Source organism: Sinocyclocheilus anshuiensis, unplaced genomic scaffold (genome assembly GCF_001515605.1).
Source record: "Sinocyclocheilus anshuiensis isolate Anshui unplaced genomic scaffold, SAMN03320099.WGS_v1.1 scaffold186, whole genome shotgun sequence".
Taxonomy (NCBI): domain Eukaryota; kingdom Metazoa; phylum Chordata; class Actinopteri; order Cypriniformes; family Cyprinidae; genus Sinocyclocheilus; species Sinocyclocheilus anshuiensis.
Window position 1 is genome coordinate 55,341 of NW_015542355.1, and position 17,277 is coordinate 72,617.

Sequence of the window (17,277 nt, forward strand, 5' to 3'; positions counted from 1 at the left end):
GAAGAGCTGTGAGCAGAAGCTGGTGGAGGTGAATCACATGGCTGAGCAGTGGGAACAAACTGCCACCAACTCAACCTCACCCACAGAGGGTCCGCAGCCAGCCTCCATGCCTCCAGAGGTGAGACGCAAAAAAAAAGTATAACAAATGTTTTAATTATCAGTTTAAGAGGTCTTAAATTTGAGGATGGAAAATTGTCATACAATATTTCATTAAATAAATATGAGCACTGCACATTCAAAGTCAAAACGCTGCACAGTACATTCTGCAGGCTCGCGGTTTCAGAGCAGTTTACAATCAATGGATACTGTGCGTTGATACCAAGCAATTGCTTATGATCTACTGTTTACTGACAATGTTTACTTTATGGTGTTATTAATGTAATAGGTTGTAGATGGTTGTAAGAGCGCATATTTTATATTTCCCTTATCTTTTTGAATGAGCAGCCAGCAATAGAGAAACTAAGACTGCCAGAGTATTTTGTGCTTGTTTATATTTAAATGTCCCACATTATGAAGTTTTTTTTTTTAATTATTATTGTTGGTATTTTGGTTACACAATAAACAGTCTGGCATCTAATTCAAAGTAAACTCTTATTTTAGTGATTATTACAGTTTGTTATACACAGTTTCTACAGTTTAAAGGATACCTATAATTAATGACAGAATTATTAAAACCTAGTGTACCTTTTGGATTCTAGTATGTGTGTGTGTGTGTGTATATATATATATATATACTCACCGGCCACTTTATTAGGTACACCTGTTCAATTGCTTGGTAACACAAATGGCTAATCAGCCAATCACATGGCAGCAACTCAATACATTTAGGCATCTACACTGAACAAAATTATAAACGCAACACTTATGTTTTTGCCCCCATTTTTCATGAGCTGAACTCAAAGATCTAAGACGTTTTCTATGTATACAAAAGGCCTATTTCTCTCAAATATTGTTCACAAATCTGTCTAAATCTGTGTTAGTGAGCACTTCTCCTTTGCCAAGATAATCCATCCACCTCACAGGTGTGGCATAACAAGATGCTGATTAGACAGCATGATTATTGCACAGGTGTGCCTTAGGCTGGCCACAATAAATTTATTTTATTAAATAATTTGTCACAAAAAATGAATTAATGTGACCAGCTGGATATAAACTAATGCAAATAGATGGTAACACTCGGTAACAATCGTGACATTAAACATTTGGGTCAGACTTGCGTGTATTTTGGTTACATTGTTTTAACCATTTGAGGTGCTGCTAATTGTCACGATAGTGGGTCTCGTCTTTGTTTTCTCTGGACTCCATTTCCCATAACCCCTGCCTAGTATCTCATTATCACACCACACCTGTTTCCCATCAGTGACACTATAAAGGTTGCACTCATCCACACTCACATTGCTTATTATTGTAACGCCTGTATTGTCATCGTGTTCTCCGTGTTCCTTGCCATGCCTTGCCTTGCTTGTTTTTTGACCTTGGACTGTTTACATTGTTTTTGATCGTTTGCTGCCTGCCCTGACCTTTGACTGATTATTGGATTACTCTTTTGTCTGTCCTGGATTATACCTGTTTGCTGCTGTTTGACCCTGCCTGCTTTGACCACTCTTTTTAATAAAGCTGCTTGTGGATTCTTAACTCCGTTGTCACACCTCCCACGTTACACAATGTCCTTGTCCTCTCAGCCTTGATAGCAAACATACTGCTGTTCTTTCTCCACTAATGCAGCATCTAGTCAACAAATTAATTACTTAGTAATGATATGAAAACATGCACTATAGTGTACTGTATACTAGGGCTGTGTATCACCAGCAAAGTCACGATATGATACGTATCACGATACAGAGGCCACGATACAATACATATCATGATACAGGACTGCACTGAATTTCACCTCAGTAGAATTTAGTAAAACAGCTGTTTATTAAACACTGCATACTATTGTGCAATTTCAGACTATTGGCAGAGCAAGCAGTTGACCTCTGCATTATGAAGGGCCTCCATAACTGTACCACAGTACAATATAGGTAATGGCATATGTTTTATGTTTACATTGGGCACTCCCCACCAGGTACAATGTTCTGATTGCTTGCATCTTGTTTTTAAGCCCATAAATAATAATGTACTCGTTCTAATAAATTTATATTGTAATATACTCCATTCTAATATATACATTTTTTTTATTTAAAATAATATTAAATATTAAAAAATATTTACATTGCTGGTAGGTTATCATTGCACAAATTAACACATTACGTTTAAAAAATAAAATTTTGTATAATTAATAATAATTAATAATTAAAAGCTGGTAACATCATTGTTTCTAAAGGAATTAAAGCCACAGCTTCACTGTTAATAGAGAAACGCGGCAAAACTGTGGTAATTCATACATACACAGCCTCTCTCTCTCTCTCTCTCTGTGTGTCGACTAAACTGCAAGCTAACCGGTGTTTTCAGAAAGGAAGCGCGTTTATCCACAGTGGAGAGAGCGCACGTGCACATGGTTGCCAGGTTGACAGAGATAAGTAACACACTTAGCAGATATTTCCGTATTGCGCAAGCGGGAAGCTCTGTTCCGGGGATTACGTCTCTTTATATCAGGCAACCCAATTGTGTTCCTCTGCGGCCAGATTAAACCTGGTTGTAGCCTATATATTATGCTCTATTCATAATTTTTTTTAGAAACCTTATATTTTCTACTCCATTTTAAACGGTGTTCTTGTATTCAAATTAAGCGCGGTCCACTGCTGCACACGTGCCACAATATCGATACAGGGCCAGCTGTATCGATACTCGTATCGTCAAATCTCTGTGATGATACATCGTCGTATCGATGTATCGAATACAGCACTACTGTATACACCGTTTCGTTTTCTGTTTCAAAACCGCATCTGAAGTGTCCCGCTCTGTGCAGTGCGCAGTGTCACATGTCAAAACAAACAGCACGTGGTTTCAGTGATTTCACCTCTAGAGGCCGCTCTCGTATTGTACAATGACAGCGGAGCTTTGTCAGCCACTCCAGCAATGGACACAACCCGGAAAAACTTATCGTCATGGGTTTTTTGCAATCAACTATCAGTGCCGATTAATGGGCAAAACTGATACATCAGTTGACCTCTACTTGTGATCGATATGATACTTCTTCATTCACTGCTACGAACTGATGACGGTCAGATAAGTAAGATTTGAACCATGCCAATGCAATTCCACTAATGCCAACACAATTTTGAAGTCTACTCAAAAGAATGTTGTGGTCGATAGTGTCAGACACAGCGCTAAGATCCAGTAGCACTAATAGAGAAATACAACCACGATCGGATGATATGAGCAGGTCATTTGTAACTCTGATGAGAGCAGTCTCAGTACTATGATACGGTATAAATCCTGATTGGAAATCCTCACAAATACCATTTCTCTTTAAGAAGGAACAAAGCTGAGAGAATACTGCCTTTTATAGTATTTTTTACATAAAAGGGGGATTTGACATTGGTCTGTAATTAACTAATTCTCTAGGATCAAGTTGTGTTTTTTTTAATGAGAGGCTTAATAACAGCCAGTTTGAAGGATTTTGGGACATATCCTAATGACATTGACAAATTAATAATATTCAGAAAAGGATCTATGACTTCTGGAAGTACCTCTTATAGTAGCTTAGAAGGAATAGGGTCTAACACACATGTTGGCTTTGATTTGACAAGTTTATATAATTCTTCCTCTCCCATTGCAGAGAATGAGTGGAATTGTTCCTCAGGGCATATACAGTGCACTGATGCAGGATTGTAGCTGACAGCTGCATGGTTAGAATTTTATCTCTAATAGAATCGATCTTGGAAGTAAAGTTCATAAAGTCATTACTGTTATGCTGTTGGAAAATGTCTGCGCCTGTTGATGATTTATATTTCATTAATTTAGCCACTGTATTGAATAAATGCCTGGGGTTGTGTTTGTTTTCTTCTAAAAAAGACAAAAAGTCAGCAGATCTAGCAGTTTTTAGAGCTTTTATATACTGTAAGTAGAAGTACTTTCCCTTTATGCAATACAAAATACCTCTAGTTTTGTTTTCTTCCAGCTTCGCTCAATTTTCTTGGCTGCTCTCTTTAAGGCACGAGTGTGGTCATTATACCACGGTGTCGGACTGTTTTCCTTAATCTTCTTGAAGTGTAAAGAAGCAACCGTATCTAAAGTGCTAGAAAAGAGAGAGTCCATAGTTTCTGTTACAACATCAAGTTATTGGATTTGCTGAGGAAGTGAGACAAGTCAGGAAGATTATTTACAAAGCAGTCTTTTGTTGTAGAAGTCATGGTTCTAACCGAGTGCTAAAGCGCTGTACTAGTGGTTTAAATTAAAAGCGAACGATGCTAAATTAGTTTGATAGATAATATCAGAAATATGGTGAGAATTAAGTTATATTTTAGCAGTTTAATCAAAAGAGAGTGCTAGTAAGATAGATATTCCAACAGAAAAACAAAGCTACACGGAACTACAATCACAAGCTTCTCGGCAGCACGGCAGACAGTAACCATTGTAGCATGAAAGAAGATTACAACTAAAGTTTTGGAGGGTTACAGCTGTCATAAATTAGTAGGAAGTGTAGAGGCCCTTGCTTTGAGTGACTTTAGCACAGTGATGGGCAAACTTGGCCCTTCCAGGCCACTTTCCTGCAGATATTTGATCCAACCCTGATAAAACTCACCTGCCTGTAGCCTTCTAGTAGTCTTGAAGACAATGATTAACTGGTTCAGGTGTGTTTGATTAGGGTTGGAGCTAACCTCTGAAGGAAAGTGGCCTGGAAGGGCCAAGTTTGCCCACCCCTGCTTTAGCACATCTGTGGCCGCAGGACATTACTAGTTTCTCACACTGCGCTGGTGTGATCTTGGTCCACTCTTCTTCCACTCTCTTCCACAGTTCAGTAACTGTAGTGGGTTTCTTAGCCATAACTTTGTCGCCAAGGATTTTCTAGAGATTTTCAATCAGGTTTAGATCAGGACTCTGGGCTGGCCATTTAATTATTTCAATGTTCTTGGCTTCAAGGAACTGCTTTATCCGTTTTGCAGTGTGATGGGAGCATTGTCTTGCATGAAAATTGCAGGCTGATTGGGAGATGCTTGCAGGGAAGGAACTTCGTTGCTGAAGATGGTTCTGACAAACATTTACATTCACCCTGCCATGTAACTGTATAAGAGGCCCAACTCCTGCTGCACAAAACGTCCCCCAAACCATGACACTTCCTCATCCACCTTTCACTGACTTCTTTACGCACTTGGGCTTCAGTTTTTCCCCAGTTTGATGCCAAACAAAATGTTTCCCATCAGACTCAAATAAATTAAACTTGCTCTCATCACTAAAGTGAACTTTGGACCAGTTCTCCTCTCTCCACACAACATGCCCTCCAGCAAAGGTGAGCCTAGCCTTTTGATTCTTTCTGCTGATGGGAGGCTTGGTCACTGCAGAGTGTGCTTTCAATCCGACTTCTCACATGCAGAGACAGATCCTTACTGTGATCATCACTGAACTGGCGAGCAATTCCAGCTGCAGTGTTGAACCGATTCCGCATTGAGAGTCTCCGCATTATCCTTTCTTCTCCTGCATTTTTCTTACGAGGACGACCAGCCTTTTTGGGGGACTTGAATGAATTAATGTCATTGTAAACCTGCACTATTCAAGAAATCCCAGATTTAGAATGGCCAACTTCTCTTGCAGTGGCTGAAAGGGTCATCCCTTTGGCCTTATTATGCTTGCCCTCATCACTGGAGTGAACTTTGGACCAGTTCTCCTTTCTCCACACAACATGCTCCTCAGCAAAGGTGAGCCTAGTCTTTTGATTCTTTCTGAAAATGAGAGGTTTGGTCACTGCAGAGTGCGCTTTCAGTCCAACTTCTCTTAATAATAATAATAATTAGTTGCATTTATATAGCGCTTTTCTGGGTACTCAAAGCGCTTTACATGAAAGAGGGGGAATCTCCTCAACAACCACCAGGGAGCAGCATCCACAGCCGGGGTTATACCCCTACTCTTTTTCGAAGCACATCCTGGGATTTTTAATGACCACAGAGAGTCAGGACCTTCGGTTTAATGTCTCATCCGAAGGATGGTGCTTTTTACAGTATAGTGTCCCCGTCACTATACTGTGGCGTTAGGACCCACACAGACCACAGGGTGAGCACCCCCTGCTGGCCTCACTAACACATCTTCCAGCAGCAACCTAGTTTTCTCAGGAGATCTCCCATCCAGGGTGGAACTCCCTTAAATGTACCGAGAGAGAGCCATACCCTGTTCATTGCTGAACTGGCAAGCAATTCTAGCTGCAGTGTTGAACCGATTCAGATTTGGAATGATCAACTTCTCTTGCAATGGCTGAAAGGGTCATCCCTTTAGCCTTCTTCTGGACAACCTCCTGCCACAGGCTTTCAGTCACCTTATAGCGGCCCGCCATCTTGTAATGACTGAAAATTGGAGGAATGCTGCCAGTTAAATAGGGGTTGTCATATAATTAAGGAAATTAGCACCTGGTGCCAGATTAATAGCAATTACTTGGAGGTATCTGTAAGTGTTCTCTAATTTTGTTCTTTTTCAAAGATAGCATGTTTGTTCTCAGAGGCCACACCCTGCCAGCCTAGGTGACTGACTGCATGTGTCCCTCATGTCAAAATAGTCTGTGTTCTGGCAGAGCTAAAAGTAATTTGATGGTTTATTTTGGATCTTTCTGTAGCGTATAGCTTGTGTAGGCCAGTTGAAGAGATGACAGTCCCCATTGGGGGAGGTTTTATTTCTCAGCATATTCAGTTGACAAAAACTATCATAACCTCAGCGTCTGCTCGTTGTTTTACTTTGCTATTTTTGGAGACATAAAGTAGACATCAATGTACATAAAAATGACATGCAGTACATTAAAAATATAGAGGTTTAAAATTTTGTTCTTGAAATTATTTAATGTGAATTGTATGAGTTCACATTGAAAGCTCTTTTTGATTGCCAATTTTAGTATCTTGACACATCTAATGACACTTGTTGAGATCTCTTCTAAAACTCTAGAAGTGACATATGTAAGACTTTATTTAAAATGCTGGAAAAGCACACTGTATGTGTGTTTGAGGCCTTGTCCATCATGTGCCGTGATGATGGTGATTGGACAGGCCTGTGACAGTAATTAAAGGCAGTAAATGAAGTTTTAGATATCTGAAGAATACAAATGGCTCCACAGAGCTGTATGGATGCAGCTCTCTTTGTCTTCTCAGACGCTGGTGTATATCACAGCATTGCTGTGGACTGCTGACACATCAGCACTCACAAAAGCAAAAAAACATGTCAGTCAAACACCTACAGATAAAATGCTACAAGTGTACTAGAGACTTCATATGATTAATGAATACAATTTTCTGAGAAAGTGAGATTATAATGGACTGAAAAGGGCCTCAGATGAGATTCTTGTTGCTCAGTGGATTGCATTTAAAAAATGCAGAGCACAAAGATTAAGATAAGCTTGTTGTAGTTTAAATAACTGCACAATTAAATGCAAAACTTCATTTCAGGTTAAAATAAGCATATAAGGTTTCCATGCCTGAAATATGTCTTATGTTGCTGGGTGTTTTTATTTATTGTGTAGTATTTTGTCAGGTTGATATCTGTTTGTTTTATTGTACACTGTTGCACATGCAGTCATATATTCAGGCTGTATTTTTATTTTTGTTTTGCGTCCAGCCACTAGGGGGATGATGTCTCTGTGTGAGCTGTGTCTTGATCCCAGTGTCTCATGGTCTCATAAGACAGAAGGACATCATGATGACATCAGCATCTTTAAATCTGTAGATGTCCTTACTGAGCACTTAAACTTTGACATACAAAAACAGTTAGTTAGTTATTGCATAATACAATTCACAAAAACCCATGCACTTATTATGCCATTGTCTGTCAGTTGTCATTGTGTCATTTCTTTTAAAGTAAATTAATACTTAAATTTGGTAAGGATGTATTAATTTTGAATGTTACAAGACATGTCTATTTCAAATAAATACTGTTCTTTTCAATTAATCAAAGAATCTATAGTTTCAACAACAATATTAAGCAGAACTATTAAAATAGAAATAGTTATTTTAAATTGTAATAATATTTCACAACATTACTGTTTTACTGTATTTTTGATCAAATAAATGCAGCCTTGTTAACTATACAATACTTAAAAAAAATCTTACTGACTCCAAACGTTTGAACAGTAGTGTACATAATTAAAAAAAATATATAAATATATTAAAAACAACTGGCCTCAATTATAGACACTCTGAGTGTCCATCTTTAGTCAGTTCTGTTGGATGGTGTTTAGATGAAAGGTTTTTAAAATTAATTTAAATTCAAAATACCCACAAATGTGTCGTGGACCTCAGGAGGATAATCTTTTATTACCTTGTATACACATATGTGTGTGTGAGTGTTTGTGCTGCTACGGTTGGCTGTTAGTACACTATGTTATATAAGTGTTGTGTTTGTGAATTTTAGACTGATGCGTCTGGCCTTCTATCTCTTCAGCCTGCCTTATACATTATATATTATTTGTGGACAGAATTTCCAAGCAGAATTTCAGTTTAATTCTGTGACTTCAGATAAAATGTTTTTAAATTTATAATGTATAAAAGGAATATTGCACTCAAAATCATTCTGTCTGAATATCAGCCATGCTCTTGAATATCAGCAGCTCATTTGATTGTGTCGTATTGTTTAAATGAATATCAAGAATATCAATATTCTTCTTCCTGTTTAAGACAGTGGAATGTACCAGATATTAGAGAGAGTGTTTTCATCTGAAAGTGTGTGTTTTTGTCCTCAGCTGAGAGAAGAGAATCACATGGAGCTGACAGTTGAGGAGCCTGCCGCAGGAAGCACCAATACAGAGATGAGAAACACACAAACACACACACACAGTCTTTCCACATTTTGTTCAGTATTCTGAAAGATGCAGATTGTCATATGGCAGTATTTACACCAGCTTCGCATGAGTAATGCAGGCAGAGAGGTTTTTCCTTTTCCTACTCTGGATGATTTATATCCATTTGGAGGGACGCCTCAGACTGTTGATAAGTGCTATATCGTTTAAACAGTGAGAGGTTTTAAGATGACTTTTTCATAACATAGCAATCCATTATCAAAATCAAAATGCAGGGTTTGTCACTTTGCTTGAGTGTTGAATTTTTGAGTGTTATATACTCAATTATTGTTTCTACTGCTGGGTCTACAATGCAAGAAATAATAATTAAAAACAGTATTATTTATATACTATATAGTATTTATTAATATTTTTGAATGAGCTTTTGTTTATGTTTTTACGTTAATTTTAGTTTATGCATTCGCCATTTTTACATATTTACATATATATATATATTTTAATATTTCTGTTTAGCTATTTCATTTCTATTTCTGTTTTAGTAATTTTAGTTCAACTTCAACTTAATTTAAATGAATGAAAGAGAGCTTATTGTAGTATTTAACTGCAGTATGGAAGTGATCAGTGCAGCAGAGCTGATCGGTGACAGTGGCGTTCATGAGAGACTCGTCCTCTCTTGGAAAAAAGCTTTCTTAATTACCTCTACACTAACTGGCAAGGGAACTCCATGCTCCATCGGGAATTTAAATATGGCAGAGAAAGAAAAAAAATCTAAATTAAGCTTTCACCTCATTAAAACATCTAGTTTGAGTTCAAAAGTCTGAGACAGCTAGTGAAATTTTGACATTTTTAATGCATTCTCAGCATTCAACATTTAAAGTAAAATGTTTTGGGAAACCTTTGGAACAGAGGGATTTAAAATGAGTCTGGCGTTGTTTGTCTGCATGCACTGTTAATAGGTGGCTGGGATCGAAGTTTGAGCAGTGTATTTGTGTGTGTGGAGTGTCTGTTTCTGCCTTTTCTGCCAGTGCAGCTCCCATCTTGGAGGCGTGTTGATCTCCCGTAATTGCCACCGCTGTCTTAACTCAACTAGCTTGTATGCTCTCAGCATTTACCCAGCAGTGAGAAACACTCATACATGCAAGAACACATGCTTCTATTCTAAAAACCCATTTCTGAGCTACAAGGCATTGCAAAAGGAAACCTATTTTAGCCCATATCACAGAGGGTGACACATTGTGTAATTGCACTGACCTTGTGTCAATATGAATTCAGTCATGCTTTGTAACATTATGAGCCATCAGTTAGTCGATCTGTGTTGAGTGACCCACATATACTCAAGACCAAAGCAAGGACTCTGAGTTTGAGACATCTTTGGCTTTCAGTGTTGGGCAAGTTACTCTGAAAATGTAATCAAATTACTGATTACTGATTACTCCTTTTAAAAGTAATCACGTTACTGTTCTGATTACTTTATTTCAAAAGTAATTAGTAATTAGTTACATTACTAGTTACATTACTTTTTCCTCCATGAAATTCATGAAATCCCAGCATACACGCTCCCGATAAATATTTTTACTAAGTAATGCGTTACTGCCCAACACTGGTGGCTTTTATGTTTTTGAAAAGAGGGCATAGCCAATTATAGGCAGACACAAAGACAAACCCAAATATAGCAGGAATAATACAGAAAGACTAGATCTGTAAAAGTCCAGACAACAAGATGGAGGTCGAAACGAGAGCTTTCGCTTTTTCTGAATGAATCTGCGGCGACTCCCTCTTTTGTTTCTCATGTGGGACACCTGAGTGTCTTGAGGTCACTTGGAACATCTCGCTCATAGATTCACACACACTGAGTCCCTGTGGCTCTACCAGATTTCATGTCTGCACACATGAGAGAGCAGCACTTGCCCGCAGGTGTGCCATCTGTAAACGTTTACAACGGCTCTGTGCCTTAGGTGCTCAAACAGTCACACACACACACATACACACACACACAATACACATAGCTTTGTTGTTGAGTCAGATTGCAATGGTGTGTCCTGCTAAATCAGAGTCATCCATAGAAAATGAGTTTACGCTGAAATAGAGATGGAGTTGTGGACACAAAGCCTCTGGCCAAAATAAAAGGCTAAAAAGTCTTAATCTTGCTTACCCAAGAGGTTTTCTTTGTGTGTATCCTTGTCTTCATTAAAAAAAAAAAAAAACACATAGCATGGATTGCAGGTCAGTCCTGCTGACCTGGGGATGGGTGATATGAGGGTAAAGAGGGCCTGAATGATGAGCTTAAACTCTTAGTCATAAAGTTGTTACAAAGAAAAATAAACAGTAATTTATAGAATATAATATAACTTTAGCTTTTCAGACTCAGCTGAGTTGTATTTATACTAAAATGTGCGCCACCAAAATAATTTCCTTAATCAGTATTGTTGTTTTGTTTTTCCAGTAAAAATATTTAAACATCTATTAAACAAAATAAATTCACTTGTAAAACAAAATCATATAACATCATAATTGTATAACATATCTTAAAAAAAAATTCTTGCCCCATTGTTTTATAATTTTGTTGTCTTGTACACATACATCGAACAAAATGTAATGAGGATTATACCCAAAGAAAACCAATAATAATAAAAATCACATGAACTATACATTACCGTTTAACACTTTGGGCTCTTTTGGAATTTTTAAAAACTTTTTTGATAAGAGTCTCTTATGCTTACCTTGGCTGCATGTATACGATTAAAAAATATAGTAAAAAAGAAATATTGGCCAATATTATTATAAATTGAAATAACTGTTTTCTATTTTAATATTTAATATTTAATTTCTATTTTATTCCTGTGATGGCAAAGCTGAATTTTCAGCAGCCATTACTCTAGTCTTCAGTGTAACATGATCCTTCAGAAATCATTGTAATTTGCTGATTTGGCGTTCAAGAAACATTTTTTTTATTATTATCAATATTTAAAAAGTTGTTCTGCTTTATATATTTTTTTATTTATATTTTTTTATTTTATTTTATTTAATCAAATTAATGTCCTTGTTGAATAAATATATTATTTTCTTAAAAAAAAAAAAAACTTTTGAGTGGTAGTGTGTTTATACTGAAAAACACAACAAAAATACTGATTAGGATCATTATTTTTGCTATGGGGTGCATTTGCTGCAAACAGTTAGACACAAAAGTAATTTGCAAATGAAAACTTGAGCCCACAGCAGCTACAGGCTATTTTGTTAATTTTTCAATTAAGTTCTAGCTGTTTTTTTTTTGTCTGGAATAGACGGACAACTTTATTTCTATTTTTTAGAGTCCTATTCTAGTCCTTTAGTAATTTTTGTAAACTTTTGAGAATGTGAGGGGCCTCTCTTCTGAAAGGAGGGGATTAGCATTGTTAGCATAGTGGACAGTTTGGTAATAGTTTGCTGAGAGTTCATGTAAGGAGAACACAAAACAGAACTTGGCACTAAAACAAAGACTCCCTCGCCAAGTTCACGTTTGAGCACAAGAGCTTCCGTCTCAATGTCCTGCCGACCTCGTTTCTTAATTATTCCCCATGTCTGTGGGAAAGTGTTGTGGAGAGGAAGTTAAAGCACTCGGCCTATAATGTGATCACTCAAAGCGGCTTTGAGGCCCATCTGCTGAAGGGCTTAGTGTGTGTGTGTGTTTATTTGAGAAGTGAGGCGTAGACAAAGTGTGTGCAGCAGCTAATGAGATGCTAGATGCAGAATGAAAGCCATGATCAGGGGGCTGTTTTGCGAGGAGTTGGAACTTGAGGAGAGGGCAGTGTACAGACAGCAGGTAAGACTAACAAGAAGAAGAGCAAGATAAGAAAGATAGCAGGTAGGGATGCACCAAAATGAAAATTCTGGGCTGAAACCGAAACTGAAAATTCTGGATGCACTTGGCCGAAAACCAAAACCAAAACGGAAAATGCTTTGTAATAATTATTTTATTAAATATTAAATATTATTAGTAATTTTGTAAGACTTTTTAATTTAACTCAATAATTTCAATGACACTGAATGAAAAAAAAACACAAGCCAATAAAATAACCACACTTTTATTGAAAGTAACAATAAAATAGGACAGAAAATATATTCATATTAAATATCAATATATAATTTTTATTCACTTTTATGCAACAGAATCAGATATAATTTTTTTTGGACTAATTATCCAAATAATGAATAGTCCTACAAAGCTATTATTATCAAAGCCTTTGAGCAGAACATAGCGGTGAACGAGAGTCATTTTACCAGCGTTGCCCAGTACAGCTGTACTACACCATATACAGCACAATAGCGCTACTTTAAACAGGAACAAGTACTACATAGAAATTTCCTGTCGGTGCATTATTTGAGCGGACTCTGCTTTTCCGTTGAGCATGAGTGCTAACTAATTACACGAGTGGAGTGTTCGCATGCGCTGTGCGCAGCTCAACGGAACGCACATTCATAGAGCGGAATATTGAGTGGAGCATCACACTGTGCAGTGACGACCGCTAGAGGGAGAGTGAAACCTGTGCGCTGAACACTGCAGGGTGGTGCGGCATATATGTTCGGCACACATTTTCGCCCGTTAATCTCTTTCGGCCAAAAAACGGTCATTTTCGGTCGTTCATTTTTGGTAGTAATACAACTGTTAATAACAATACCACTCTGTGCCAGACAATCCAGTGGTCATCAGTTGGAAAGCCAGCAAACTTTTTTTCTTTTACCTTTTTTTGTATTTGTACATATGCTGTATGCTCTTTTTTCCCCCCTTGAACATGGAGATTTTTTTACACTGTTATTTTTCATGCAACAGCAGTTCATAGTGATTGTGATTCTTTGTTTCAATGTGACTGGATCATTAAGTCAGTAAGTTAGATTGAACTTTTTCCAATTTTCCTTTTCCAAGAAGCAGTTTTAATTTAATTTAATTTCATTTGATTGATTGATTGATTGAATTTTATTAGGATAAACCCCAAGAGGTGTATCATCTCATTTTTCAAAGGGGTGACCTAAATTATTTATTCATGACTCTGGAGTTGCTTTTTCCATTTAGCAGTATTATTATTATTATTATTATTATTATTATTATTTAGTGCCACAAACAAACACAGCAAACAAGCTATTAAAAAAGAACAGAAAATGTTATATATTTTAATTAATTTATATTTTACTTTATACATAGAAAAATCACAATTAGATTTTATTTGCTGTGCTGTGCGGCGATTCTTCCAAAATACTTCTGCTGTGTTGAAAAGAAAAAAATTACAACATACAGGATTGGAACAACACGAGGTTGCGTAAATAATGACAACATTTCCATATTCCATTCAACAGTGATTGAAATCGCCCCTGCTATGGTCACATTTTGTTCTCAAGACAGTTTTATTTATTTATTTTAACAGGACATAAACACTTCATGGTTGTTATTTTATGACTGCAGTAAGCAGCTCTCCCCTCCTGTCTGTTTATTCATTTTAAGTACTGGAAGGTCTTGATATAAAGAACAGATGTTGTGTGATGCATCAGGCCTGATGTGCCAATCTCTGCTGAAGCATTGCTGCAGTTTCCTTTCTGTGACTGCTGTCTCTTTGTCTTGTGCCTGCTCGCTAGCCCTGTTCACTTAAAAGGCAGGTTATCTGAGCTTGTCAACGGTTCGGTGGATTTCCAAGGCGCCCCAAAATAAACCCCGATTGTTGTCAAGGTCAGAATAAACTGCTTACTCACTCCCCTCTCTTAAACCCTCCAAACTGCCCATTCTGTCCATTCACTTCATTTATCTGCACAGCTGGCTTGGAGTCAGCTTAGCTCTGCCTCAGATAACCAAAGGAGGAAAAATCAAAACACTCACACCACAAAGAGTGACTACAATAGTTATTTTCCCAATCATAGTGCAGATTCTCCAAGCTAGAAAGGTAAATCTTCAGCATCTGCGAGAGGAGAGCGCATCTGTTCTCTCGCGCATGGGTGTGCTCGTGTGCGGCGAGCTCCAGAGGAGGAGGGATGCTCTGTGATCTCAGCGGCAGCAGTCTGAGCCCCAGCCATGGGGCTGAGCAGCGGATAGCGCTAACAAGCGCCGGGCTGTAGGACTACACAAGACCATGCCTGCACAGAGAGAGGACTCCCACCTCTGTTAGCGTTAGCTCCAGCCGTGCCTTCCTTCCTCTCTCTTTCAATCTCTCTCTCCTCTTTCCCCTCTCTCTATTTGTTAATGTGGTGCTGATGAAGGGGAAACTAGCTTGAGCTGTTTGGCTCAGGATGGATTGTCTGTGTATTGTCACAACTAAGGTAAGGAGAGCTGGAAGCGATGAGAATTGAATGAATATGAAAGGGAAGAAGCTTTTTTGTCGTTCCAGCTGTGAGTATGTGTCGACTGTGGAGAAACCAAGGGTGTTTATTGTTTCGTATTTCTTTGGTGTTTCTTTTAAAATGGACATTTTAATGTCTTTGTGGAACAGTGTGTTCATTGGTTTAAGTGTTGCACTAGAGTGTTGTATTGTATCAGGCTTAATCCCATGTCGCTGGCTCTGTGGAGCCATCAAGGCGTAAACTTGTCGGAAACTTGGCGGATCACCGTGTATAACAGATAACGAGCCTCTCCGAGGCTTCTCCGCTGGAGCCAGACACAGTGCTGGTGGAATACATTATTGATGGTCAGTCCATCAACAAACAGTCCAAGGCTTTATCGGATTTTCCTGCCTTCGTTGGTGAAGGTATCCAGATGGGAATCCCTTTGAGTGGCATTAGAGGATTGAGAGTGCCAGTCTGCCAGCAGTACTTGGGCTAATGGGGTTTATTTCACTGAAGCAGAGCTGCTCTGTTTACATGCTTCTAAATATACAATATGAGTGAATTTATATTTTTTCAGTTTAATCTTCTCTGTAGACTTGTCAGAGAGGGAGGACTTGTGCCTAATATGCAGACAGCTATCTCTCTCATTCACAATCAGTGATGCAGCTGCAATTCACCATCCTGTGAACTGAAATATTAATGTTTGTATTTACGTGCTTTGTTGAATCAATACTAGAAGTGCCATTGTGATGGTAATGCGGGCAGCTTGGCTCTGTGCGGTGAATTCCAAATGTGGTCCTACTACAGCTGAACGGCAAGCACTGTAATTTTTGAACAGTCAGGTGTATTTTGTCTTTATAAAACCCCTAAAAATGACAGATTAATGTTAGGCATCTTAAATAGTTTTTCCATACCCTTGGAAAAAGGTGGTACAGTGATTGTAATACCATGGCAATTAAATATTTATGTTTAAAATATACTATTATTCAACATTAAATAATATTATTCAACATTGACATTGGTCAAAAAAAGGCAAAAGGCTTTTAGACTGTTACAAAAAATATCATTTAAATACTGTGAATTCTGTTCTTTTGAACTTTGTTCAGCAAAGAATCCTGAAAAAAGGTTTCCACAAAAATATTAAGCAGCACAACTGTTTTTAACATGAATAATAATAAGAAATATTTCTTGAACACCAAATCAAAATATTAGAATGATCTCTGAAGGTTCATGAGACACTGAAGACTGGATTAATGGCTGCTGAAAATTCAGCTTTGCCATCACAGGAATAAATTTAACATTTTAAATAATATTAAAATAGAAAACAGCTATTTTCAATTGTAAAAAAAAATATTTCACAATATTATTATTTTTACTGCATTTTTGATTAAATAAATGCAGCCTTGGTGAGCATAAGAAACTTATTTCAAAAACATTGCAAACATTATTATTATTATTATTTATAGTGCTTTAATAATATTTATTGTATTTATAGTATAGTGTAGTACTTTTATAGTATTTATTAGTGGTCGACTGATATATCGCCAATGCCGATATATCGGCCGATATTTGGCATTTTTCAAATATCGGCATCGGCCGATAAGTTTTTCTGTTTGGCCGATGTGTTCGAGGCAGGACTTTTATTTTGACGGTGCTGAGAATGGCAGCCGCAGCGCCTGAGCACACACCGCTCACATTCTCCCTCTTGTTCGATGTCGTCGTTTAGTTCTGTCTAATATGGATATAAGTCTATCTAATAATTAGTTAGAACGGTTAAACAAATGAATTAAAATGTATACAAAAACGTATTATAACGATTGCTTTAATATTATTAGTAATAGAAAGGCAAACATTATAATACTTTCTCATTTGCTGCTGTATGTAAAATGAGTGTTACCTTGGCTTTATTTGAAAAAAAACCCAAAAATGATTCACACAAACTTCCCAGAATACTGAGTGCCCTGTTGGCTACCGTGTTTACTTCCTTTTTAATTAGATTTTTATTAAATATTTATTTATTTATTTGTGCAAAATGCTTTGTCTTCTAAAATACAAGTATGTTTATTTTACACAATTATTTTTAATCCATTTTCAAATGATTTCAAATTTCTTAAATATAAATT

At 37.3% G+C, this 17,277-nt stretch overlaps 1 protein-coding gene across 25 annotated transcripts in view; it reads left to right on the plus strand.

The window, feature by feature from the left end:
• The first annotated feature begins 6 nt into the window (after window positions 1–6).
• The window catches only part of dlg2 (discs, large homolog 2 (Drosophila)), a 212,174-nt gene continuing 194,903 nt past the window's right edge, over window positions 7–17,277 (plus strand). For 22 of the 25 annotated variants that reach the window (XR_001634554.1, XM_016490317.1, XM_016490320.1 and 19 more), the window contains exons 1-2: window positions 7–118; window positions 8,816–8,881. Coding sequence is in view for 24 of the 25 variants with exons in the window: in XM_016490317.1 (XP_016345803.1) it covers window positions 38–118; window positions 8,816–8,881 (147 nt within the window). In the remaining variant the exon portion in view is untranslated. Of the gene's footprint in view, window positions 119–8,815; window positions 8,882–12,385; window positions 12,672–14,266; window positions 15,152–17,277 lie in introns of those variants that run through there. The other 3 variants (XM_016490336.1, XM_016490330.1, XM_016490339.1) reach the window with 3 other exon arrangements.